The sequence below is a fragment of the Pseudophryne corroboree genome, chromosome 5, assembly GCF_028390025.1.
Source record: "Pseudophryne corroboree isolate aPseCor3 chromosome 5, aPseCor3.hap2, whole genome shotgun sequence".
Taxonomy (NCBI): Eukaryota; Metazoa; Chordata; class Amphibia; order Anura; family Myobatrachidae; genus Pseudophryne; species Pseudophryne corroboree.
The window spans coordinates 13,680,693-13,708,472 of NC_086448.1; the positions used below are offsets into that span (position 1 = coordinate 13,680,693).

General features: G+C 49.8%; 1 protein-coding gene across 1 annotated transcript in view; it reads right to left on the reverse strand.

The window, feature by feature from the left end:
- Positions 1-27,780, reverse strand: part of SCRIB (scribble planar cell polarity protein) — a 341,504-nt gene that overhangs the window by 125,681 nt on the left and 188,043 nt on the right. Inside the window, exons 16-21 of the mRNA XM_063924738.1 lie at positions 7,057-7,134; positions 6,427-6,747; positions 5,232-5,312; positions 4,062-4,328; positions 2,777-2,887; positions 2,497-2,673 (exon numbers count right to left, since the gene is read on the reverse strand). Coding sequence (XP_063780808.1) covers positions 2,497-2,673; positions 2,777-2,887; positions 4,062-4,328; positions 5,232-5,312; positions 6,427-6,747; positions 7,057-7,134 — 1,035 coding nt within the window. The remainder of the gene's footprint in view (positions 1-2,496; positions 2,674-2,776; positions 2,888-4,061; positions 4,329-5,231; positions 5,313-6,426; positions 6,748-7,056; positions 7,135-27,780) is intronic.

Sequence of the window (27,780 nt, forward strand, 5' to 3'; positions counted from 1 at the left end):
GTGTAAGACCATCACATACCAGTCCATGCTGAACATGTAACTATCCGTGTAATACCATCACATACCAGTCCCAGCTGAACATGTAACTCTCCGTGTAACACCATCATATACCAGTCCCAGCTAAGCATGTAACTATCCGTGTAACACCATCACACACCAGTCTCCGCTGAACATGTGACTATCAATGTAACATCAAATACCAGTCCAAGCTGAACATGTGACTATCCGTGTAACATCAAATGCCAGTCCAAGCTGAACATGTAACTATATGTGTAACACCATCACATACCAGTCCAAGCTGAACATGTAACTATCCATGTAACACCATCATATACCAGTCCCAGCTAAGCATGTAACTATCCGTGTAACACCATCACATACGAGTCCAAGCTGAGCATGTGACTATCCATGTAACATCATCACATAACAGTCCGAGCTGAATAAGTAACTATCCATGTAACACCATCACATACCAGTCCCAGCTGAACATGTAACTATCCGTGTAACACCATCATGTACCAGTCCCAGCTGAACACGTAACTATCCGTGTAAAACTATCACATACCAGTCCTAGCTGAACATGTAACTATCCGTGTAACACCATCATGTACCAGTCCCAGCTGAACACGTAACTATCCGTGTAACACCATCACATACCAGTCCCAGCTGAACATGTAACTATCCGTGTAACACCATCACATACCAGTCCCAGCTGAACACGTAACTATCCGTGTAACACCATCACATACCAGTCCCAGCTGAACATGTAACTATCCATGTAACACATCACATACCAGTCCCAGCTGAACATGTAACTATCCGTGTAAGACCATCACATACCAGTCCAAGCTGAACACGTAACTATCCGTGTAAGACCATCACATACCAGTCCAAGCTGAACACGTAACTATCCGTGTAACACCATCACATACCAGTCCCAGCTGAACATGTAACTATCCGTGTAACACCATCACATACCAGTCCCAGCTGAACACGTAACTATCCGTGTAACACCATCACATACCAGTCCCAGCTGAACATGTAACTATCCGTGTAACACCATCACATACCAGTCCCAGCTGAACATGTAACTATCCGTGTAAGACCATCACATACCAGTCCCAGCTGAACATGTAACTATCCGTGTAACACCATCACATACCAGTCCCAGCTGAACATGTAACTATCCGTGTAAGACCATCACATACCAGTCCCAGCTGAACATGTAACTATCCGTGTAACACCATCACATACCAGTCCCAGCTGAACACGTAACTATCCTTGTAACACCATCACATATCAGTCCCAGCTGAACATGTAACTATCCGTGTAACACATCACATACCAGTAAAAGCTGAACACGTAACTATCCGTGTAACACCATCACATACCAGTCCCAGCTGAACATGTAACTATCCGTGTAAGACCATCACATACCAGTCCCAGCTGAACATGTAACTATCCGTGTAAGACCATCACATACCAGTCCCAGCTGAACATGTAACTATCCGTGTAACACCATCACATACCAGTCCCAGCTGAACACGTAACTATCCGTGTAACACCATCACATACCAGTCCCAGCTGAACATGTAACTATCCGTGTAACACATCACATACCAGTCCAAGCTGAACATGTAACTATCCATGTAACACATCACATACCAGTCCACGCTGAAAATGTGACTATCCGTGTAACCTCATCACATACCAGTCCCAGCTGAACATGTAACTATCCGTGTAACACCATCACATACCAGTCCCAGCTGAACACGTAACTATCCGTGTAACACCATCACATACCAGTCCCAGCTGAACATGTAACTATCCGTGTAACACATCACATACCAGTCCAAGCTGAACATGTAACTATCCATGTAACACATCACATACCAGTCCACGCTGAAAATGTGACTATCCGTGTAACCTCATCACATACCAGTCCCAGCTGAACATGTAACTATCCGTGTAACATCATCACATACCAGTCCCAGCTGAACATGTAACTATCCGTGTAACACCATCACATACCAGTCCCAGCTGAACACGTAACTATCCGTGTAACACCATCACATACCAGTCCCAGCTGAACATGTAACTATCCGTGTAACCTCATCACATACCAGTCCCAGCTGAACATGTAACTATCCGTGTAACACATCACATACCAGTCCCAGCAGAACATGTAACTATCCGTGTAACACATCACATACCAGTCCCAGCTGAACACGTAACTATCCGTGTAACACATCACATACCAGTCCAAGCTGAACATGTAACTATCCGTGTAACACATCACATACCAGTCCCAGCTGAACATGTAACTATCCATATAACACATCACATACCAGTCCCAGCTGAACATGTAACTATCCGTGTAACACCATCACATACCAGTCCTAGCTGGACATCCGTGTAGCACCTCTATGTGAACCCCCAGGTTTCCTCCCACGATCACCTGTAAGACGTGTACATAACGTGTGTTTGGTGCGATACCTGCATGCCCAGAGGAGGAGGGTCTCTCCTCACCAGCAAGCGGAGTTCCTGGGCAGGGCACAGCAGAGCTTTCACAGCGTCCTGGTGAGTGGCATGTCTCAGATCCACTCCAGCCGCCTCTAAAATCCGGTCTCCGACCCTGAGCCCACTGCGCGCAGCCACCCCGCGGGGGATCACCTGTTCAGTGGAGGAGAGACAGTTACCACAGCGCATCGGCTCAGTAACCGCGTTCAGCAGAGATACAGGAAATACACAACGCGGGGGATCAGGGATCGCTCACCTTCGAGATGAAAACTCCAGGTTCACTTACTCCGAATGGGTGACTGGAGTGGTCACTGCCGCCCACTATACTGAGCCCTAGGGGGCCCCCAGCCTTCACCAGACAGATCTCCTGTAATAAGGAACAAGGTCACGACCTGCCTGTATAAGACACATGGCCGATACCGACTTATCTACCCTATATGTAGCCATTGCGTCTTATTGCTGACATGCAGATTCTTTCCCCGCACATACAGTACTGTGCTAAAGTTTTAGGCAGGTGTGGAATAAATGCTTTAAAAAATAAAAGTGTTAATAGTTTATTTTGATCAATTAACAAAAAATGCAAAGTGAATGAGCAGAAGAGGAATCTAAATGACATCAATATCTGTGGAGAACGCCCTCTGCCTTCAAAGCAGCATCAATCCCTCTAGGTACACTTGCAAGGAAGGGAGGCGTCTGACTGGCTCCAAATGTATTCTGCAGCAGGACAACGACCACAAACAGTCATTGTCATTAAGAACTATCTTCAGCGTAAAGAAGAACAAGGAGTCCTGGAAGTGATGATATGGCCCCCACAGAGCCCTGATCTCAACATCATGGAGTCTGTCTGGGATCACATGAAGAGACAGAAGGATCTGAGCAAGCTACATCCACAGAAGTTCTGTGGTTAGTTCTCCAAGAAGTCTGGAACAACCTCCCTGCAGAGTTCCTTCAAAAACTGTGTGCAAGTGTACCTAGAAGAATTGATGATGTTCTGAAGCCCAAGGGAGGTCACACCAAATACTGATTGGATTTAGATGTCTCTTCTGTTCATTCACTTTGCATTTTGTTGATAAAATTCTTACTTTGCAGCATTTTTTCCACACCTGCCTAAGACTTTTGCACAGTACTGTATTTGCCCGTTATAGTAGGCTAAACATCACGTTTCCTGTGCACCCATATAGGATGCGAGGGCACTCCAGAGATGTTATTGGCCAGCATCTGCGGTTCTGGAACGGATCATCGCAAGTCAAGCACTAACTGAACCCCCCCCCCCACCTCCTTACAGTCTACAACAGGCCGGAACCTCTAGGACTGATCGTGCCATGCTGAACATTCGCCGGATGGAAGACGCTGACCTTCCCCTCTGTTCCCAGTTCTTCCATAAGACGCGAGGCCGCCATTTTTTTGTTTTAATCCAGCTCAAAGTGGGCAAAGAGGCATCACCTCAGTGACGTCCGGCCTGTCCTAGACCATAGTCCCCTTATTATATAATGACCAGTAAACAGCTACAGGCCAGAGCCAGGAAGCCACCTGTGCCTCACCTCAACGGGATACTCGTCCTCCATTCTCTGGCTACAGTGGTTCCTCAGAGATCCCGACTCCTCTTCGGCTTCGCCATTCTCACTCTCCGCGGGAGGCGGCGGCGAGCGCGGACGAGCTCTGTGCAATGACGGAGAGGATCTTGGGTCTGTCCCGGCCCCTGCTTGGGGCGGCTCTCTCTTCACCAGCAGAGTAATGGTGGGGGAGGTGCTGGTAAGCAGGGCTACTGCCTGATCATGCCTGGCTTCTGTCATGTCTACCCCATTGATCTAGAACAATGTGCAAAGCCAGAGGGTCAACCGCACAATCCTGCCAGCCTTACGTAGTCACCTACTGCAATCCCTCCATAGTATATATTAGTAAGACAGACCAAACAATCCCAAGGCCGGAGAATGCTAACCGCTCCTTTGTATGGAGGTCAATGACCCGCTTGTGTTGTGCGAAGACCATGTTAGCCATCATCCCTTCCTCTGAGTTACTGTCGCCTGCAGACTAACGCCCATTGGCCGCGTTGGATAAGCCGGTAAGAGGCACGCAGCAGGAGCTTTGCGGCCGGCGGCACAGAGCACACACACAGAAGTCAGCACTGACGAGGCAGTATCCACTCTTACCACCGGCTACAAGAAGGGTACCATCCCCGAAAGACAGGATCCCACCACCAGAAGAGAGAGCCGGAGAGGAACATGCCAGGAGATTGGGGGTCAGGGGGCAGATTAGAGGTTAGGTTCGTAGGGACAGGTCACAGAGCGAGAGACAGAAGGCTGGCGACACGCTTGGAAAAGGAAGGAGATGGTTAGGCGGATTACAGAGGACACACACACAGGTGACATTACAGAGCGCTCCCTGGACCCACGATGGCTAGACAGGTCAGATCTCCTTTACTCCAGGTCCTCCGTATAGACCACCCCGATCCCCAGATGAGTAACCCACCTTGGCGTCTGATCTGCTCGGCTAGGGGGGCACTGAGCCCGGGTCTGCTGCACAGAACCAGGGGAGAACTCTGCCCAGAGATTTATAAACTACCCGTGCCCATAATAAATGCCATTTCCCATGAGTCACCCAACGCAGCACTCATCTGTCAGAGGCTATTACCAGAGCGGCAGCTGAGAGAGGAACGCAGCGTGACTGCCACAGACATTACTATGACACTGCCAGTGACGGAGGCTACTTACAGACAAGACCCGGTCTCCAACCCTAAGTGTTCCGTCTCGATGCGCAGCTCCCCCTTCTGCTATCCGTGAGATGAATATACCCTAGAATTAGAAAGGTTCCGTTAAGTACCGCGCTCTGCCCCCCCAAACTCTTCCCCTAACCGATACACACAGACGCATAAGATGCATTCACACAAATACGGAGCCTCGTGCCGTTTCGCTCTGCAGACTGGACGGAGCCTCCGTCATCAGCTTACCCAAAATATCCCGATCCCAGGTCTCAGAATTTCAGGAGTGGCGGGAGCAGGTGTCATATAACTGGAGGAGGCTATTTTCAGCCCCCAGACTCTTTCACTGCCAGAGGCAAGTCTGTGGCAATCCATGAAGTACATGAAACCGATGTGAAACGCTGGCGCGGAAAGACCCCATGTTTATACAATGTGGACAGTGAGATGTACCAGAGCTTTATGAAGTCAGCGCAGTGGCTAGCCCTATGCAGCCAGCGCGCACTGGCCAGCCCTACGCAGCCGGCGCGCACTGGCCAGCCCTACGCAGCCGGCGCGCACTGGCCATTGTCCAAATACAGAATGAGAAGCGAGTTATACTTTTCACTAATTCTATAATGAGATGTGACATCACATACGTATCCTTTTCTCCCACACAGACCAGGTTACACCCAAGTAAGAAAGTGAGAAACGCAGCTATTAGGCCTGGCCTAGCCAGCGGACAGCACATTCTGCCTCTGCAGCTGCATGCAATGTGACGTACGTATTCGTGCTGCATAACCAGAGAACGCGATAGGCAGCCGTACAACTTGCACTACCTGCGTGGCAGAATGATCTTGTGCTTTACATTGCGTCATCAAAACTAAACGTCAATTAAAATTCGGGATCCAAGAACTTATAAGAAAAAGTTAAAATAAAACAGAATTCAACAGTGAAGAACTGTATCCTCTGTGTGACTAAGGGAAAGTTATGAAATTACTCTGTATCATACAATGCTCTCTCTCTCTCATATATATATATATCTTTACTCTACTATATAATGATACCCCTCCCTATTCTACGTGTGAGTATTGCTGGAAGCTATATCTGGAAATCAGAGATTCATCAGGAAGAACCACGAGAAGGGTGATACACACATACACACCGCATATGCCCTGTTGTACTACTAGGCACCTTCTCAATACATTACACTTGCATATAAATATACTCACAGTGTCTCCTACCCGGTAAGGGGTGCTGCCAACGCCGCCCGCGATGCTGAACCCCAGTCCCTTATCGTTACGCATCAAGCAGGCAGTGATCCGTTGTTCAGGGCTGTGCAAAGACTCCTCTTCCTCCTCGGGGTACTGGATGACCACGCGTTTCTCCCGTGGGTTGTAATCATCCTCAGGGCGCAAAGGTGTCACGGTGATGGGGTTTTCAGGCTCCACCATCCGCTCCCGCAACACAGTCATAGAGACGGAGGTCCCGGAGCTCCGCAGCGCTTCCACCGCCGTGTGATGTTCTGCATTATGCAAATCAACGCCGTTCACCTGCCAGGTGGAGAGCCGCACGTCAGCACTGCACTACAGAAACCAGCTCAACATTCCACCCACTGGGCCGGATTCAGCTGCGTCTACTGGGGGTCGCTTGTCTGTGACTTAATGCAAAGTGGTTTCCTGAGCTACAATCGTGCGCCCGAGACACGCCATCCGGCGCACCAACGAAACTCTGGGTGACTACACAACAGAACAATATCGCCACGATTTGCCGTTTCTAGCCGCCTCCCAGTCACCGCCCAGGACACTCCCAACACATGCCTACTGAACGGACCATTGACTGACCATGTACCCAGCACTGACCTCCAGGAGTTTATCACCCACTCGCACCCCAGCACGAGCTGCAGGACCCTCCTCGGCCACACGGGATATGAAGATGCCCTGTAAATCAGAGAGAAGCAGAGGGTGAGAACAGGCTGAGCGCCCCAGCGATGGAGAACACGTTTCCTGCCAAACGTACCGGCAGCTAAACTGGCTTCTGACACAGAAAATCAAACGGTATGCGTCCCCGTGTGATACGCCGTAGAGGCCGGGATGTAATGGGAGCCGATAATGCCAGCCGGGAAATTATCGCACCACAACGGACATTACAAATGTGCGTCTATTTGCCGGAACTCGGCCAACGTAATGGCGTGCGTCTTTTTTCCAGCTTCTGCGTATTGGATCAGAGTTGTCGTGGTAATTAGATTAGAAAACGTCCGATATTATGGGACCGACCGGAATGTGTCTTTTGGTATAGGAGGTCCACAGTGTAAGAGAGGAAAAAACCCACTGGCCCCCAAAAGTTCCATGACTAAAGCAACAATAGGATTTTGGTACTTACCAGGTAAATCCTTTTCTTTGAATCCATAGGGGTCACTGGAGTACTCTTGGGATATGGACGGCCTCCGCAGGAACAGGGCACTGAATATTTAAATTTAGTAACTCTCCTCCCCTCCATATTCCCAGAGTACCTCAGTGTTTTTTACTGAGCCGAACAGGAGCGATAGAGAGGTTGACAATGGAGAATTACATATAACATTACAGACAACATTAAAGTTGACACATAATGTTACTGACAACTAAACAGTTGACACTATAACCGATAGAACTTGAAAACTTGGGGGCGTGGCCACGGCGGCTGAGGAGTAGGCAGCAAGTCTCGGGAGCTCCCCGGCTACCTAAACTCCTGAATATATCCTGACTCCCCCTGGTGCTCTGCCCGGCTGAAGTGCTCACCCTGTGCTGCTGGGCACCGACGGGTGTGTCTGTCCGTGGTCTCCGGGTCCCGTAGAGGCGCCAATCACCGCCGCCCGGCCCTGCGGCCTACAACTCCTCCGGATCCCCGGCCTCGATTTTGGCGGCCTCGGCCGCGGGACGCCCGGAGCTCGTGCGGCGGGCTGCTGCTGACGCCAGACGCCGCCGAAAGACTGTGGGGGAGAGACAGCCTCTCCTCTCCTCTCCTCTGCCTCGTGAGCTGGGACCAGGGACCCTGAAGCTGGGACGTTTGGCAGGTACTCCTGGGGAAGGGGAAGAGACACTGCGGCCATTTTAGGAGGGGATCACAGAGGCTGCTGCCCATGCCTACACATATCAGGGGCTGCCTGATGAGACTCTCCAGGGACTTGCACTCTGTTTTATGAACTCTGAGACCCTATTGTCTGCTGATCTCACCCAATATCAGCCTCACACTATCTATATCATCTATATTACCTCAGCATAGTGTTGGAGGCACCGTCAGGTGTTCACGCTGCGCAGCTCTCCCATTCTACCACAGAGAGGCTGCATATAGATAGGATCTGGCTACGCTGCTGTACTGCACTAATATTCAACAGTGTGCTACACACCAATATCCTACCCCTGCCTCCTGGGACTACTCCCTCTACAATACTTCTGTCCATATTATTGCTGCTGCTGCTACACAAGTCTGCATTTTCTACCCATTGATATTCGGACATAAGGACCAGGCACGGGTGCTTCCTGCCACTGATTGTGTACGTCCTTGCTGCTGCCGCCATCTACCTACACTCTATCCTAAAAACCCTGCCCTGGGGTAGGTGTGACTGCTCCTGCACGATATGGTTAAGGGCGGCCAGAGTGCGGCCGCGGCCAAACTAGAAAGATATGCCAGGCAATCCAATCCCAGGGTGTCATTGGCTCCTTCCCAGGGAGCCTCTCCAACCCACTCGGACCCCCCCTCTGTGTCCGCGGCCGGTACCCCAGAGATGGCAGAGGCGCCGTCTATTCAGCAGGTGCTGGAGGCTATAGCTGGCAGTGAACAGCGTCTCTCCGATAAGATGGAAAAGGTGCAGTGCGACCTCTCCTTACTCAGACAAGATGTTCAGCGTATTCGTGAGAGAGTGGGTGAGGCGGAGACACGGGTCTCCAACCTGGAAGATATGTGTGGCCCCCTGAAACAATCCGTATCTACGGTGACCCAGCAGGTTTCCTCCCTTCAGACCAAGCTCTTAGATATGGAAGGACGGCTGCGCAGGAACAATGTACGTTTTGTAGGCCTGCCTGAAAGAGAAGAGGGCTCGCAGCCAGAGGACTTTCTCGAATCTTGGCTTAAGGAGATGTATGGGGCTGAGTCCTTTACTGCCCAATTTACGGTGGAGCGTGCACATAGAATACCTTCTCGGCCACTACCTCCTGGTGCCCCTCCTCGCACCTTCATCGCCAAATTCCTACATTACAAAGACCGGGACTCAGTTCTCTGCCTAGGGCGTACGAAGGGCCCGTTGGTCCGTAATGGAGTTAAGGTGTCGGCCTTCCCGGATTTTGCCGCAGACGTCCAGAAGGACCGAGCCCAGTTTATGCCCATAAAACGGCGTCTGCGAGACCTTAACATCTCCTATTCCATGCTGTTTCCCTCAAGGCTCAGAGTTGTGCGGATGGGGAGACCAAGTTTTTTAATACCCCCAGAGAAGCGGCACAATGGCTGGACAGATTTGCACCGGGTGCTCGGCAGCTAGCTCCGGACTGACCTCCTGAGATGCGGAAGCTGAGGCCTGATCTACCGGAGGGAATGATCATGGATCGGGGAGCCCCCCTCCTTTGCATTGGTGGCTCAAGACTTTTACGTCCAAGTGGTGTTGACTAGAGAAGGGTTAGAGGTTTAGTTGGGAATCTAGGCCTCTCTTAGCACTTGGAAGTGTAGGTTGCTGGTTTGGGGGAAAAAAGTATGCCGAAGTTCGGGGAGGTGTACGGGGAGGGGAGGGATAATTGGGAGGCTGCCGGTTGCGGCTCCCTTCGCTGTTGGTTTTGGTTTTCTTTCTTTAGTTTGTTATTTTTCTTACCTAAGTTCTTTTTGACACAAGGATGTTTAATGATTCAGACGCTGTGGCTTATTACGCAGGGCTTACATACGTCAAGTGATGTTGGTGTTGCTAATGTTGATTCTCAGTTATATTTTAGGGACATGTCTATCCGGGAGACACATAGAGTCGGTATGGGGTCATGATTAACCTGAAATTTTTGGCATGGAATGTCCGGGGTCTGAATAACAAAATCAAACGCTCTTTGGTTTTAAATATGATTAAAAAATATGACCCGGACGTTGCATGCCTCAGTGAGACCCACTTAGAGGGGAATAGGTTATTATCATTACGACGGGCCTGGGTGGGATGGGCTTACCATGCCTCTCATTCTTCCTTCTCTAGGGGTGTCTCGATTCTGATTAAAAAATCAGTGCAATTTGAATTGATATCGATCAAAACTGACCCGTATGGAAGATTTGTATTTATGGAATGTAAACTGAGTTCTCAGCCCTATTGTATTCTAGCGGTATATGTTCCCCCTCCTTTTTCATATGCCGTACTGCAGCAGGCTGCCTCTTTTGTTGCTCCATCTCCTACCACCCCTGCGATATGCTTGGGTGATTTCAATAATGTTCTAGATTTATCCTTGGACCGATGGCACTCCCCGAATGTTGCGCTGGCGGGTGGTGGCCCTACCAAATTTGCTGACTACTTAGATAGTTTGCAGTGGGTGGATCCGTGGAGACTCCGTCACCCTGCGGCCCGTCAGTTCTCCTGTTTTTCCAGTACTCATGGCTCCTTCTCCAGGATTGACCTGATTTTGGTGTCCCCTGCCCTTGTCCCTGGGATCATTGACATCCACTATGAGGCTCGAGGGGTCTCTGATCACTCCCCTATGTTGATGACCATTGCTGTGGGGGGTCAGAGGGGGCACTCTTACTGGAAGCTGCACCCCTCTTGGTTGTCCCAACTGGGTGACTGTAGTGACCTGGAGACTCAGTGGGGGGGATATTTTAATGATAACGTAGGGTCAGCCCCGGGTACGATAGTTTGGGATTCATTTAAGGCGTTTTTGAGAGGTACCTATATTAGACGCATAGCGGCTCATAAAATGTCCTCAAGGGAGAGAGAACGGGTCCTTGAGGGAGATGCCAGGGAACTAGAGTCCCAATATTTACTAGATGGTGCCCCAGCGACGAAGGTACGCTGGTTGGCGGCTCAGTCGGCTTGGATGGCTCACCTGTCCGATAGAAACGCACGCTCCCTCCTTTTTAAAGCCACTAATATTTATATGCAGGCTGATAGGACGGGGGGACTCCTGGCTCGCCTGATACACTATGATCGTCCTGGGTCTACGATTGCCCGGATGTATGGTGGGGATGGCTCCATTGTTGACACCACGCCAGACATTGCGCAATTATTCAGATCCTATTACTCTGAGATATATAGCTCACAATTGACGTGCTCTACTCTAGACCTATCATATTACCTGGGGGGTATTGAGCTGCCCGCACTTTCCTCTGGGGCCTGTGAACAGCTGGAGGCGCCCTTGACGCTCGAGGAGGTGACTGCGGCCATTGGCATGTCCCCTAGTGGCAAGGCTCCGGGGTCTGATGGGATTCCCTCTGAGGTCTACAAGAATCATATTGATTTTTTTGGGCCCAGACTTCATGCCCTATACTTGGATATATTTGCCAGTAACGAGCTCCCCCTCTCTATGTCAGAGGCAATTATAATAGTGATTCCAAAACCCGATAAGGACCCTAGGTCTCCAGACTCCTATAGGCCGATCTCCCTGATTCCCAATGACGCTAAGATCCTGGCAAAGATATTGGCAATACGGCTTAACACAGTAATCACCTCCCTCGTTCACTCGGACCAGACTGGCTTCATGCCAGGGAAGTCCACATCTATTAACCTGCGTAGACTAAATACCATTTTACAACTCCCACATGACTCCCCTTCTGACTCGGCTGTGGTCTCGTTAGACGCAGCCAAGGCTTTTGACAGCATTGAATGGGCTTATTTATGGGAGGTGATGGCACGTATGGGCTTCGGGCCCAACTTTATTAGATGGACTAAATTACTGTACCAACATCCCAGTGCCAGGATCTTGGTGAATGGCTATGTATCTCAGCCCTTTCAGCTTTCCCGAGGTACTAGACAGGGCTGCCCCCTCTCCCCCACGCTGTTCGCCTTGGCCATCGAGCCCTTGGCATGTTTGGTAAGATCGCATCCAGATATTACAGGAATATGTACAGGCTCACGGGAAGATAGAATAGCTCTTTACGCAGACGACATGTTGCTGTTCTTGCAAGACTACACCAAGTCAATGCCCATTTTGCTGCAGGTGATAGAGAGCTTTGGAGCCCATTCAGGCCTTAGAATTAACTGGTCCAAATCATACATTATGCCAGTCATGGGCCCCCCTCCTACTGTTCCCAAAGTCTCCCTGCCACTATGTTAGACAACACAATTTAAATACCTTGGAATCCAAATAACTAATGACCCCTCTGATTATATCCCTTTGAATCTGGACCCAACCCTGCAGTGGGTCATCAGCAAATCCAAGACTTGGTGTAGGCTTCCACTGACGGTCTCTGGCAGGGTCAATCTCATAAAAATGATTATACTACCTAAACTTTTATACATTATTCTCCAGTCCCCGGTCTATATCTTTCCAATATTTTTTAGGAAATTGAATAGCGTTTTATCCTCACTGATATGGGCCAACAGGAGACCCAGAATACAGTTGAATACCCTCACCAGGCAGCGTTCTGACGGCGGCCTGGCTCTGCCTAATTTTCAGATATATTACTACGCTGCTCAGCTGACTCATATTAGTATATGGGCGCAAGATTCTAACGCTGAATCTTTACACTGTGAATTTATTTGCTGCTACTTCCCCCACCTATCTCCTTTGCAGGTGCTGCTAAGTGGGAACATGGCTCGATTTCTCCCCCCTATTATTTTCCAGGCCTTAAAGATATGGCGGGCCCTGAGAGTTCTCTTGGGGTACGACGACCTGGACCCAGATACCCCCCTCTGGTACTCTGACTGGCTTCCTGAACTGCACGCACTTGAGGGACGGGAGGTTTGGGCCCCTAGATCGGTGGTTTCTATATCCCAGCTCTACCTAGATGGTGTATTCAAATCCTTTCAGCAGCTGAAAGATGAGTTTGATTTACCCAACTCCTACTTTTTCAGATATCTTCAGCTTCGTCATGCCCTCCTGTCCCAATTTGCTGAGTCCCCCCCACGAATCCTCCCATTTCCCATAAAGACCTTTGTGGCTACACTGGGTCGGGCTAAAATGGTCTCCCTTGCGTATGGATATCTCCTAACTAAACTCCATGCGGACCCTCTGACACGTCTCCGTGGAAGGTGGGAGGATGATATGGGTCCAATAACGGAGGAGGACTGGACCCTTGCGTTGGAATATCCTGCTACAGTTACCAAGTCTCTCAGATATCAGCAAATTCAACTTTTCATTCTACATAGAACTTATATAACTCCAACTAGGTTGGCTACTTTTGGGGCTGGTGGGACTGACATGTGCCCTAAGTGCGGGGTGGAGGAGGGTACATTCTGGCATCTGGTGTGGGACTGCCCGAAGCTGCGGATGTTCTGGTCGGGAGTTAGGTCAATCCTGGAGAATACGGGAGTGACTGGCGGACTGCTTACCCCGCAATTTTGTATCTTGGGGATGGAGGGCTCTACTTCTGTGCCCGTTTCGGTGGGTCTTTATGCTCGCAATGTATGTGCCTTGGCTAAGGTTTGCATTGCGAGACTCTGGATGGCCCCAGGTGGCCCTTTAATATCTGCGCTTAAGACCCTGGTTAACGATACAATATTCAAAGAAAGATATGTATATATGAAGCAAAACGCTTCAGCCAAATTTGAAAGAGTCTGGTCTCCATGGCTGAACTCTCCCCATTCCCAAATTGTCCCTTAACTAACTACAATGCGAACCGAAGCGATACCACATGACTAACTTATTGCTTAAGATATTCGTTTAAAATGGTTGACATTGGAGCCCTGCGGGCTCGTATAGCATACATGGGAATATTGTGCAGCTGAATCAGATGATCGATCCTTCATACGCTTCTAGCTAGGCGGTTTTTTTTTTTTTTTTTGTTCTCTTTTAGGTATGTTTGTTCTGTTTATTAGTTACTGTTTTTTGGTTAGCTTATGGGCAAAAATTAATTAAAAAAAAAAATTAATAGAGATGTACATAATGGCTGCAGAGCTTGCGGACCATAAAAGACAGAAAAATCAAAATGCATGATCATCTCTGTGACAGGACGATACTGTACGGAAGCACTCGCAGCTTCTGCGTCCCGTTGACTGCGCACAGAATGGAAGGTCAAGCCGCACGAGGCCTGACCACATAGGGGATTCCCGCTTACCGTCAGTAACCGCCTGTTACTGACTCCACCCACTGCGCTGTGGGCGGGTTCTCGCTGCCACCACCAAACTCCTAACCTGCCGTGGCGTTTGGAACCACGGTTCTGCTCTGTATGTGCCGACGCACTGCTTTACCACACCTGTGCGGTGTCGACGAATCCCCACTAGCCACTTGCTAGGCCTCTACCGGTAGCTGGCGGAAGGCGGAGCTTGGAGACGTCAGGTGCTTCCCTGGACAGCCGGAGAACGGGGCTAGGTTTGGCCTAACCCTGTTGGTCACAAGATGAAGCAGTCTTCTTGAGGCAAAGGTGTTTATTGCTCAAAAACCTTTAAAAAGGCTCCTCCCTATTGCTAGGGGCAACAGCATACAATTAAGATGTTTCAGCAGAAGAAGATGTTACAATACACAATCCTATGGGCCAACTGCCCTTCTTTTATCCCTCTCCAAGACCCCTTACCACAGGGGGTAAGCCCGCCCTGTGGTGTACAACCAATCAATGTTTACCCATGAGCTGTGCATGCTCTGGTCTCATGCACACACAACATTGTTCCCTATGGACAGTGGGGAGTGGTCGGTCTCCTTTGTCTCTCCCATCTGGGAGAGCAGGCTACTCCCACGGTGCCGTTCAGTCTGGCTGGGGGGAGGTTTTCCCTCCTAAACTGACTTCCAGAAACCTGCCCGGGACCCCTTCTCACTGCCTGCAGCCTGGATTTGGGCTCCAGAGCTGGGCAGCCTGGCTCCCCGGTCCAGGTCTCTGGTCCACTACGGCTGATCTCCATGGAGCTCCAAGAAACCACTCAGCTTGTTTTATAGCTAAGCTGCTTCTCTTTCTCCCTGTCCCCATTGGAACTGTGAGGCTGGATGGGAAAGCATTCCGTTTTTAGGGAAAAGGTCTGGGAGAATCCATCAGCCTGCACAGCTATGGATTCCCCCCTCCTGGGACACACAATCAAGTAAGTGCATTTTATCTTTAAATACATTACATTTTAAAATCACACTGTACATTTCCCCTTTTAAATATACACTGAGCCTGTGCCCTGCACAGACTCTACATACTCAGGCACTGCAGTGCCTTCCCTAGCCCTGCAGCCTGGCTGCTAGGGCTCTCTGTGTGCTGGAGGTATGGGGCTGGCTTCCCCCATCCTCCAGCCTGCCTTCCTGCCTCTGGGGTTCCAGGGAGCTGGCTCTCCCTGTCCCCCCAGGGTGGCACTAACCAGTGGCCTCGCCGCACGCAGCGGCGCACCCCCCTGTACCTAAGCCCGGCGGCCCGGGACACTTGTCCCGGCCGCCGTGACTCTGGCTTTGTTGTGGTGCTGGGGCGCCGGGAGCGTAGCTCCCGGACCCCAGCGCTCATCAGCCTGCTCGCCCGCCTAATGTGCCCACGCCGCTAGGGAGCCGGCTAGCCCGGTCCCCCCCTGAGCGGCGCCTGTCGTGTGGCCTCGCTGCAGCGTCCGGCGGGGAGCCGGGCTGCAGCGCACCCCCCTCGCCGACTAGCAGCCCGGGACGTCCGTCCCGGCTGCTGCGGCTGGCCACCCGTGCTGGGCTGAGGCGCTGGGAGCAGAGCTCCCGGCCCCCAGCGGCGGCTCTCACAGAGAGCACTGCAGCGGGAGCCGAGCTCCCAGCCGCAGCGCTCACCCTTCTCCCCGGCGCGCACACTCCAGTGCGCCCGGGGCTACACTGACCGCTGCCGGGAGCGGAGCTCCCGGACTCCGGCGGTCAGCGGCTGCCTCCTCTCCCCCGGCGCGCACACACTGCTGAGCGCGCCGGGGGCTGTGCTCCCTGCCGTGGTCTCCGGAGGGGTCCGGGACCACGGCACATATAAAATACAATTTCTACAATATTTTACAAACACGGCGCCTAGCGCCCAACACATTTAAAATCTGGCGCCAAGCGCCCTTTGTTCTTTTAAAAATGGCGCCGGGCACTAGGGGTTAACCCCTTCAGTGCCGCAGGCGGCCATTTGCCTCGTGGCTGGGGCTCTCCGGCCACAATCTCCTTATAGACATGGCAATTAATCCGCTGATGTGAATTGTATTATTAATGAAGTTCCGATATGACTGATATATGTGATGTGACGTGCTATGCTACTGGTCTGCAATGTCTGTACCTTTCTCCTCATTTTACTGAATAAAAACACTTTATTAAAAAAAGAACTTGAAAACTTGAACCAGTCGGTGAGAACGTGTTACCATAAGATCCCCTGAACTTACCACAAACTAGATAAAACTGCTCTGGGTGGGTGTCCAGTGCCCCCTATGGATTCAAAGAAAAGGATTTACCTGGTAAGTACCAAAATCCTATTTTCTTTTTCATCCACTAGGGGTCACTGGAGTACTCTTGGAACGTACCAAAGCTTCCCTCGTGGGCGGGAGAGCTGTTTGGCACCTGTAACACTAGGCGGCCAAAGCTAGATGCTGATGCCGCAAACGCATTAACTGGTAAAAGCGCACAAACGTGTGCACTGATGACTATGTAGCCGCACGGCAATTCTGCGTCGTAGACACCCCACGACCAGCTGCCCCTGAAGTTTCCACAGAACGTGTGGAAAGAGCTGTTACTGATGTAGGCGGCTGTAACCTAGCATGAAGGTAAGCCTGACGTATGGTCAGTATAATCCATCTGGATAAGGTCTGCTTAGAAGCTGGCCAACCCATTTTGGCAGCATCATAGAGAACAAACAACGTATCCGTCTTACAAACTGTAGACGTTCGGGACACATAAACGCGTAATGCGCGTACCACATCCAAAGTTCCAGACTGTCCTGTTAACACAGGAACTACTATTGGTTGATTGATGTGAACATATGACACTACCTTTTGCCAGAAAGCGGGATTCGTACGAAGCTCCGCTCTGTCATCATGAAACACTACAAACAGTGGCTTGCATGCCAATGCACCCAAATCTGAAACACGCCTTGCCGAAGCTAAGGCTAGGAGAAAAAAAAAAAATCGTTTTCCAAGTGAGAAACTTAACATCCACTTAATGTAAGGGTTCAAAGTATGAAGCTGTACAAAATCTAAAACCAGATTCAAGTCCCATGGCGCTGTAGGTGGAATGAATGGAGGCTGTACTCTGAGAACACCTTGCAGAAACGGTGTGTGAGACGGCAATAGAGCCAATATTCTTTGAAAGTAAATTGACAAAGCAGATACCTGCACTTTTAGTGTAGATAAACGCAGTCCTCCATCTAACCCCGTCTGTAGAAATAACAAAAGACGGGATAACTTGAAAGAAGATGTCGGAAACTTCCAAGCTTCACACCAACATATATATGCACGCCAAATTTTGTAATAATGAGCTGCCATAACTGGCTTCCTAGCACGTAACATGGTTGGTATAACCGATTGTGGAATGCCTTTTGTTCCTAAGAGGGCGGTCTCAACAGCCACCCCATGAAACGCAGCCGCGCTAAAATCAGGGTAAAGGAACAGACCCTGTTGTAACAGGACCGGACGGAGTGAGAGCGGCCAAAGATCGCCTGCGAGAAATCCGCGGAGATCCGAGAACCAAGCTCACCGAGGCCAATGAGGCGCCACTAGTATGACTGTGGCGGACTCTCTGTTTTAGCAACAGAGGGAACAGCGGAAACGGTGGAAACAGATACACGTGGCTGTACTGTCACGCGATTGTGAGAGCATCCACCGCCACTGCCTTTGGATCTCTCATTCTGGACCCATACTGGGGTGTTTGGTGATTGTGGCGAGATGCCATCAGGTCCACTTGAGGGTAACCCCACCGCTGAACCAACATGCGAAACACTTCTGGATTTAATGGCCATTTTTCTGGATGAAATTCCCGACGGCTAAGATAATTCGCCTCCCAGTTGTCCACTCCCGGAATGAACACTGCCGACAATACCACTTGGTGATGCTCGGCCCAAATGAGGATTCGAGCTACTTCCCGCATGGCCATGCGGCTTCTCGTTCCTCCTTGTTTGTTAATGCACGCGACCGCCATCGTGTTGTCTGACTGCACCTGGACAGTGAGACCGAAGCATGTGCACTGCTTGTCGTAGCACATTGTAAATTGCCCGGAGTTCCAGGACATTTATAGACAGCAATCTTTCGTGATCCGCCCAGAGACCCTGGAGCTGACCAATTTGAACCACAGCTCCCCAACCTCTGAAACTGGTGTCCGACGTTAGAATTATCCAATTCCAGGCGCCGAAGCGTTTCCCTGCGGTTAGATTGTGTACGTTGAGCCACCAGAGTAGAGATACTCTGGCCCGTGGAGACAACCCCACCCTCCGGTGAATCTGCAGATGCGAGCCCGACCACTGTGCGAGCACATCCAGTTGAAAAGGACGCGAGTGAAATCTTCCGAACTGAAGCGCTTCGAAAGCCACACCATTGTGCCTAAGAGGCGAATGTACAAATGTACTGAGACTGTGCGTGGCTTGAGCACTAATTGTACCAGATGACGAATAATCTGTACGTTCTGTTTTGGGAGGTAAATTCTTTGATTTACCGTATCGAGAATCATGCCCAGGAATTGAAGTCGTTGAGACGGAAGTAGATGTGATTTCTTGAAGTTGACAATCCAACCATGCTGAACCAGTACATTGTACGTTAGCAACACATGTTGGAGGAGCGTCTGTTGAGACGGAGCTTTGATGAGCAGATCGTCTAAGTACAGAACTATTGTCACTCCCAGGGATCTGAGATGAGCTATCATCACAGACATCACTTTAGTGAATACCCGAGGCGCTGACGAGAGGCCAAATGGTAGAACCTGAAACTGGTAATGGTTCTGCCATATCGCAAACCGCAAGAACCTCTGATGAGGTGGCCAAATCGGATTGTGTAAGTACGCATCCTTGAGATCCAGCGCAATCCCTGAATTCTTGTGGCTCTAAACCTGCAATTACAGACCACAGAGATTCCAACTTGAATCTGTAGTAAGTGACATACTGATTGAGACCCTTTAAGTTCAATATTGGCCTGACCGAGCTATCCGGCTTTGGTGCCACAAACAGACTGGAATAATAACCCTGAACTTGTTTTTGTACAGGGACCGGAATCAAAACTGCGGAATCCAGCAGAGACTGAATGGCAAATTACAGAACCGCCCTCTTGTCGTCCGACAGAGGCAGTCTTGAAAAACCGCAGTTGTGGGAGACAGTCTAACTCTAATTTGTAACCTTTTTACACTAAACTGCTGATCCACCATCTGTGGATGTCTGGAACCACGCCAAAAGGAACGTCTGAAGGTGTGCCCCCACAACTGATGGGCTGGGAGCCCGTCATGCCACTGGCTTGTCTGTGACCTTAGCGTCCGGACGACTGGTGTTGGTTTGTTGAAACCACGTCCTCTACCACATCTACCGTGGGTGGTTGTTCCTGTATCACGGCCTTGAAAGGTCTAAAGGATTGGAACGCTGGTTCAGAGTATTACCGTCTATGTACCTCAGAAATCCATATGTCCACTTCAGGACCAAACAATTTCTTGCCAGTGCAAGGTAACGCTTCTATACCACATTTAACCTCCGCCTCCGTCTGCTAAGAACGCAGCCAGAGGGTACGTCGTGCCGGAGCTAGTGAAGCTGAACGGCGATAACAAACCTGGCCGACGTCCATAGAAGCCTCTTTCTGTAGGCTGAACTGAGCTGTGTTCCACGCAACTACAGCCTTATTCTCCCAAATTCCCCCTAAAGTAGGTCTAAGCAACACCCCGGCTGCTGTATACATTGACTTTAGTATAGCTTCTAGCTTACACTGACTGGTTTTTAAGCGTAGTAGCAGTTGGAATGGGTAACTCTGTGAAAGGTTTGACACCAGCGAATCCACAGCCGGTGGATTTTCCCATTCATAGACTCTGGTTTATTAAGAGAATCTGAATAAGGAACACACACTGGAGTTCTCTGTTGTTTAGCAAATAATCTGACTACTGGCACACCTCACCTCCTCATATTCGTCATGCGATAGGAGGTCTCATAACGCAACATACCTGAAAATGGGAAGTTATAAGAGAAATGATAACTATTTTCCGGAATAGAGCTAGACCTTTGTGCAAAGTCCTGAACGTCTCCTGAGCCTCTACTGGCATCTCAGGAGGCATTGCCTTAGCTTCAGATCTCGCTGATTCACGTTCCTTACATGGCGTGGCCATTTTCGATTGTAAACCCGACATTACATCCTCCAGCCTTGGTATGGAGGCTGAGGGGAAGGGAACGTATGTGTAGCTGTATTTACAAACATATAGTGCATGTGGTAGATCCCTGGACACACACGTTGTAGTGAAGCGGCTTTTGATTTAGCATTAGCTACAGAGACAGACAAGTACACAAAGAGAAACAGTCCCTCGACTCAGGAAATGTTACTAAAGTGTATATAAGCCTGAAGTGTATTGCACATGTTCTACACTACATGAAACCTGTGCAAAATTCCTAGTAACACCCATGCTCCATCCGATGGCCAGATATATATACCTACATCCATTTTATATATCTATATATAATATATATATATATATATATATATATATATATATATACACACAGCCAACACATATACATACATATATATATATATATATATATATATATATATATATATATATACACACACATATATCCAAATACACATGCATATATATACCCATCTATTTAAAGCTATATGCAATACAGGCTTAAAAGCCTGAACGTTGTGCTGTGTAGATAATGTGCTGCTGCATGAAAATGCAGCTTAGTTTATGGGGCCTCTCGCGTCTATGCGGGCACAATCCTCTTCCCTCCCGCGCGACCTCCCCTTCACACACGGACCGCGGCAGCACGCACTGTCCGCGGTCAGTCTCCCCTCTCTCCTCTCCCGCAGACAGAGCCGCGCCAGCCGCCGTTCGCGGCCCGGAGCTCTGAAGCGGAAGGGAGGGGGAGAGCAGCGGCGCAGAGAGCCGAGCGTTGGGGAGCGTTGGGGAGCGATGGAGAGCGCCCAGCGGCGGCTGCTAGCCCTAGCAGTCCGGGGCTGGGTAGTGGCCGGTGCTGGCGGGCGGCCGGGAGTGACCGTGGCAGCAGCGGCGCAGGGCTAAGGATAAAATAGAAAACTGTTCCGACCCCACATGGCGGGCGGCTGCGTGAGCTGACCGCCCCTACCCCCAGCAATATAAATAAAAGGAGCAGTGCCCCTTACCTTATGCTGATGGTGGAGGCTGTGACAGGGCTTTTTAGTAAGTTCTGTCTCCCTCCTGCAGTCTCAGTAACTGAGTTGCCTGTAGGCTATGAGGGTGCTCTGTAGCGAAGACCGACATGCCAAGAGCTGCATGCAGCAGCTTCCACAATTCCTGACCCACGCCTTTTGGAAGGGGGGGAAGGGTTGTGGATATTGTTTAGTAAAAATAAAAAGTAAAAGAAAAATAAAATATTCAAAATAAGTGTGGTTGAGCTCCACACAAGCCTTGTTGCTACTTCGAGCACAGAAAAAACACTGAGGTACTCTGGGAATATGGAGGGGAGGAGAGTTACTAAATTTAAATATTCAGTGCCCTGTTCCTGCGGAAGCCGTCCATATCCCAAGAGTACTCCAGTGACCCCTAGTGGATGAAAAAGAAACACCCTTAATAATCCCCAGTCCTCCAGGACGCACAAGCAGCTTATACCGATTACAATGACATGCGGCACGGCTAGGGCCCTCATTCCGAGTTGTTCGCTCGCAAGCTGCTTTTAGCAGCTTTGCACACGCTAAGCCGCCGCCTACTGGGAGTGAATCTTAGCATAGTAAAATTGCGTACGAAAGATTAGCAGAATTGCGAATAGACACCTCTTAGCAGTTTCTGAGTAGCTCCAGACTTACTCGGCAACTGCGATCAGTTCAGTCAGTTTCGTTCCTGGTTTGACGTCACAAACACACCCAGCGTTCGCCCAGACACTCCTCCGTTTCTCCAGCCACTCCCGCGTTTTTCCCAGAAACTGAAGCGTTTTTTCACACACGCCCATAAAACGGCCAGTTTCCGCCCAGAAACACCCACTTCCTGTCAATCACATTACGATCACCAGAACGAAGAAAAAACCTCGTAATGCCGTGAGTAAAATTCCTAACTGCATAGCAAATTTACTTGGCGCAGTCGCAGTGCGAACATTGCGCATGTGCAATTAGCGGAAAATCCCTGCGATGCGAAGAAAAATAAGAATTTACTTACCGATAATTCTATTTCTCGGAGTCCGTAGTGGATGCTGGGGTTCCTGAAAGGACCATGGGGAATAGCGGCTCCGCAGGAGACAGGGCACAAAAAGTAAAGCTTTACGATCAGGTGGTGTGTACTGGCTCCTCCCCCTATGACCCTCCTCCAAGCCTCAGTTAGGTACTGTGCCCGGACGAGCGTACACAATAAGGAAGGATTTTGAATCCCGGGTAAGACTCATACCAGCCACACCAATCACACTGTACAACCTGTGATCTGAACCCAGTTAACAGTATGATAACAGCGGAGCCTCTGAAAAGATGGCTCACAACAATAATAACCCGATTTTTGTAACTATGTACAAGTATTGCAGACAATCCGCACTTGGGATGGGCGCCCAGCATCCACTACGGACTCCGAGAAATAGAATTATCGGTAAGTAAATTCTTATTTTCTCTATCGTCCTAGTGGATGCTGGGGTTCCTGAAAGGACCATGGGGATAATACCAAAGCTCCCAAACGGGCGGGAGAGTGCGGATGACTCTGCAGCACCGAATGAGAGAACTCCAGGTCCTCCTTAGCCAGGGTATCAAATTTGTAGAATTTAGCAAACGTGTTTGCCCCTGACCAAGTAGCTGCTCGGCAAAGTTGTAAAGCCGAGACCCCTCGGGCAGCCGCCCAAGATGAGCCCACCTTCCTTGTGGAATGGGCATTTACATATTTTGGCTGTGGCAGGCCTGCCACAGAATGTGCAAGCTGAATTGTATTACACATCCAACTAGCAATAGTCTGCTTAGAAGCAAGAGCACCCAGTTTGTTGGGTGCATACAGGATAACAGCAAGTCAGTTTTCCTGACTCCAGCCGTCCTGGAACATATTTTCAGGGCCCTGACAACATCTAGCAACTTGGAGTCCTCCAAGTCCCTAGTAGGTGCAAGGCACCACAATAAGCTGGTTCAGGTGAAACACTGACACCACCTTAGGGAGAGAACTGGGGACGAGTCCGCAGCTCTGCCCTGTCCGAATGGACAAACAGATATGGGCTTTTTTGAGAAAAAACCACCAATTTGACACTCGCCTGGTCCAGGCCAGGGCCAAGAGCATGGTCACTTTTCATGTGAGATGCTTCAAATCCACAGATTTGACTGGTTTTAAACCAATGTGATTTGAGGAATCCCAGAACTACGTTGAGATCCCACAGTGCCACTGGAGGCACAAAAGGGGGTTGTATATGCAATACTCCCTTGACAAACTTCTGGACTTCAGGAACTGAAGCCAATTCTTTCTGGAAGAAAATCGACAGGGCCGAAATTTGAACCTTAATGGACCCCAATTTGCGGCCCATAGACACTCCTGTTTGCAGGAAATGCAGGAAACGACCGAGTTGAAATTTCTTTGTGGGGCCATCCTGGCCTCACACCACGCAACATATTTTCGCCACATGTGGTGATAATGTTGTGCGGTCACCTCCTTTCTGGCTTTGACCAGGGTAGGAATGACCTCTTCCGGAATGCCTTTTTCCCTTAGGATCCGGCGTTCCACCGCCATGCCGACAAACGCAGCTGCGGTAAGTCTTGGAACAGACATGGTACTTGCTGAAGCAAATCCCTTCTTAGCAGCAGAGGCCATAAGACCTCTGTAAGCATCTCTTGAAGTTCCGGGTACCAAGTCCTTCTTGGCCAATCCGGAGCCATGAGTATAGTTCTTACTCCTCTACGTCTTATAATTCTCAGCACCTTAGGTATGAGAAGCAGAGGAGGGAACACATACACCGACTGGTACACCCACGGTGTTACCAGAACGTCCACAGCTATTGCCTGAGGGTCTCTTGACCTGGCGCAATACCTGTCCCGTTTTTCGTTCAGACGGGACGCCATCATGTCCACCTTTGGTATTTCCCAACGGTTTACAATCATGTGGAAAAAACTTCCCGATGAAGTTTCCACTCTCCCGGGTGGAGGTCGTGCCTGCTGAGGAAGTCTGCTTCCCAGTTTCCATTCCCGGGATGAAACACTGCTGACAGTGCTATCACATGATTTTCCGCCCAGCGAAAAGTCCTTGCAGTTTTTGCCATTGCCCTCCTGCTTCTTGTGTCGCCCTGTCTGTTTACGTGGGCGACTGCCGTGATGTTTTTCCCACTGGATCAATACCGGCTGACCTTGAAGCAGAGGTCTTGCTAAGCTTAGAGCATTATAAATTTACCCTTAGCTCCAGTATATTTATGTGGAGAAAAGTCTCCAGACTTGATCACACTCCCTGGAAATTTTTTCCTTGTGTGACTGCTCCCCAGCCTCTCGGGCTGGGCTCCGTGGTCACCAGCATCCAATCCTGAATGCCGAATCTGCGGCCCTCTAGAAGATGAGCACTCTATAACCACCACAGGAGAGACACCCTTGTCCTTGGATATAGGGTTATCCGCTGATGCATCTGAAGATGCGATCCGGACCATTTGTCCAGCAGATCCCACTGAAAAGTTCTTGCGTGAAATCTGCCGAATGGAATTGCTTCGTAGGAAGCCACCATTTTTACCAGGACTCTTGTGCAATGATGCACTGTTTTTAGGAGGTTCCTGACTAGCTCGGATAACTCCCTGGCTTTCTCTTCCGGGAGAAACACCTTTTTCTGGACTGTGTCCAGAATCATCCCTAGGCACAGCAGACGTGTCGTCGGGATCAGCTGCGATTTTGGGATATTTAGAATCCACCCGTGCTGTTGTAGCAGTATCCGAGATAGTGCTACTCCGACCTCCAACTGTTCCCTGGACTATGCCCTTATCAGGAGATCGTCCAAGTAAGGGATAATTAAGACGCCTTTTCTTCGAAGAAGAATCATCATTTCGGCCATTACCTTGGTAAAGACCCGGGGTGCCGTGGACAATCCAAACGGCAGCGTCTGAAACTGATAGTGACAGTTCTGCACCACGAACCTGAGGTACCCTTAGTGAGAAGGGCAAATTTGGGACATAGAGGATAAGCATCCCTGATGTCCCGGGACACTATATAGTCCCCTTCTTCCTGGTTCGTTATCACTGCTCTGAGTGACTCCATCTTGATTTGAACCTTTGTAAGTGTTCAAAAAATTTTTAGAATAAGTCTCACCTAGCCTTCTGGCTTCAGTACCACAATATAGTGTGGAATAATACCCCTTTTCTTGTAGTAGGAGGGGTAATTTAATTATCACCTGCTGGGAATACAGCTTGTGAATTTTTTCCCATACTGCCTCCTTGTCGGAGGGAGACCTTGGTAAAGCAGACTTCAGGAGCCTGCGAAGGGGAAACGTCTCGACATTCCAATCTGTACCCCTCGGATACTACTTGTAGGATCCAGGGGTCCTGTACGGTCTCAGCGCCATGCTGAGAACTTGTCAGAAGCGGTGGAACGCTTCTGTTCCTGGGAATGGGCTGCCTGCTGCAGTCTTCTTCCCTTTCCTCTATCCCTGGGCAGATATGATCTTATAGGGACGAAAGGACTGAGGCTGAAAAGACGGTGTCTTTTTCTGCAGAGATGTGACTTAGGGTAAAAACGGTGGATTTTCCAGCAGTTGCCGTGGCCACCAGGTCCGATGGACCGACCCCAAATAACTCCTCTTCCTTTATACGGCAATACACCTTTGTGCCGTTTGGAATCTGCATCACCTGACCACTGTCGTGTCCATAACATCTTCTGGCAGATATGGACATCGCATTTACTCTTGATGCCAGAGTGCAAATATCCCTCTGTGCATCTCGCATATATAGAAATGCATCCTTTAAATGCTCTATAGTCAATAAAATACTGTCCCTGTCAAGGGTATCAATATTTTTAGTCAGGGAATCCGACCAAGCCACCCCAGCTCTGCACATCCAGGCTGAGGCGATCGCTGGTCGCAGTATAACACCAGTATGTGTGTATATACTTTTTATGATATTTTCCAGCCTCCTGTCAGCTGGTCCTTGAGGACGGCCCTATCTATAGACGGTACCGCCACTTGTTTTGATAAGCGTGTGAGCGCCTTAGCCACCCTAAGGGGTGTTTCCCAACGCGCCCTAACTTCTGGCGGGAAAGGGTATACCGCCCATAATTTTCTATCGGGGGGAACCCACGCATCATCACACACTTTATTTAATTTATCTGATTCAGGAAAAACTACGGTAGTTTTTTCACATCCCACATAATACCCTCTTTTGTGGTACTTGTAGTATCAGAAATATGTAACACCTCCTTCATTGCCTTTAACGTGTGGCCCTAATAAGGAATACGTTTGTTTATTCACCGTCGACACTGGATTCAGTGTCCCTGTCTGTGTCTGTGTCGACCGACTAAAGTAAACGGGCGTTTTAAAACCCCTGACGGTGTTTTTGAGACGTCTGGACCGGTACTAATTGTTTGTCGGCCGTCTCATGTCGTCAACCGACCTTGCAGCGTGTTGACATTATCACGTAATTCCCTAAATAAGCCATCCATTCCGGTGTCGACTCCCTAGAGAGTGACATCACCATTACAGGCAATTGCTCCGCCTCCTCACCAACATCGTCCTCATACATGTCGACACACACGTACCGACACACAGCACACACACAGGGAATGCTCTGATAGAGGACAGGACCCACTAGCCCTTTGGAGAGACAGAGGGAGAGTTTGCCAGCACACACCAAAAACGCTATAATTATATAGGGACAACCTTATATAAGTGTTTTCCCTTATAGCATCTTTTTTATATATTTCTAACGCCAAATTAGTGCCCCCCCTCTCTGTTTTAACCCTGTTTCTGTAGTGCAGTGCAGGGGAGAGCCTGGGAGCCTTCCCTCCAGCCTTTCTGTGAGGGAAAATGGCGCTGTGTGCTGAGGAGATAGGCCCCGCCCCTTTTTCGGCGGCCTCGTCTCCCGCTCTTAACGGATTCTGGCAGGGGTTAAATATCTCCATATAGCCTCCGGAGGCTATATGTGAGGTATTTTTAGCCAAAATAGGTTTTCATTTGCCTCCCAGGGCGCCCCCCTCCCAGCGCCCTGCACCCTCAGTGACTGCCGTGTGAAGTGTGCTGAGAGGAAAATGGCGCACAGCTGCAGTGCTGTGCGCTACCTTTAGAAGACTGAGGAGTCTTCTGCCGCCGATTCTGGACCTCTTCTTACTTCAGCATCTGCAAGGGGGCCGGCGGCAAGGCTCCGGTGACCATCCAGGCTGTACCTGTGATCGTCCCTCTGGAGCTGATGTCCAGTAGCCAAGAAGCCAATCCATCCTGCACGCAGGTGAGTTCACTTCTTCTCCCCTAAGTCCCTCGTTGCAGTGATCC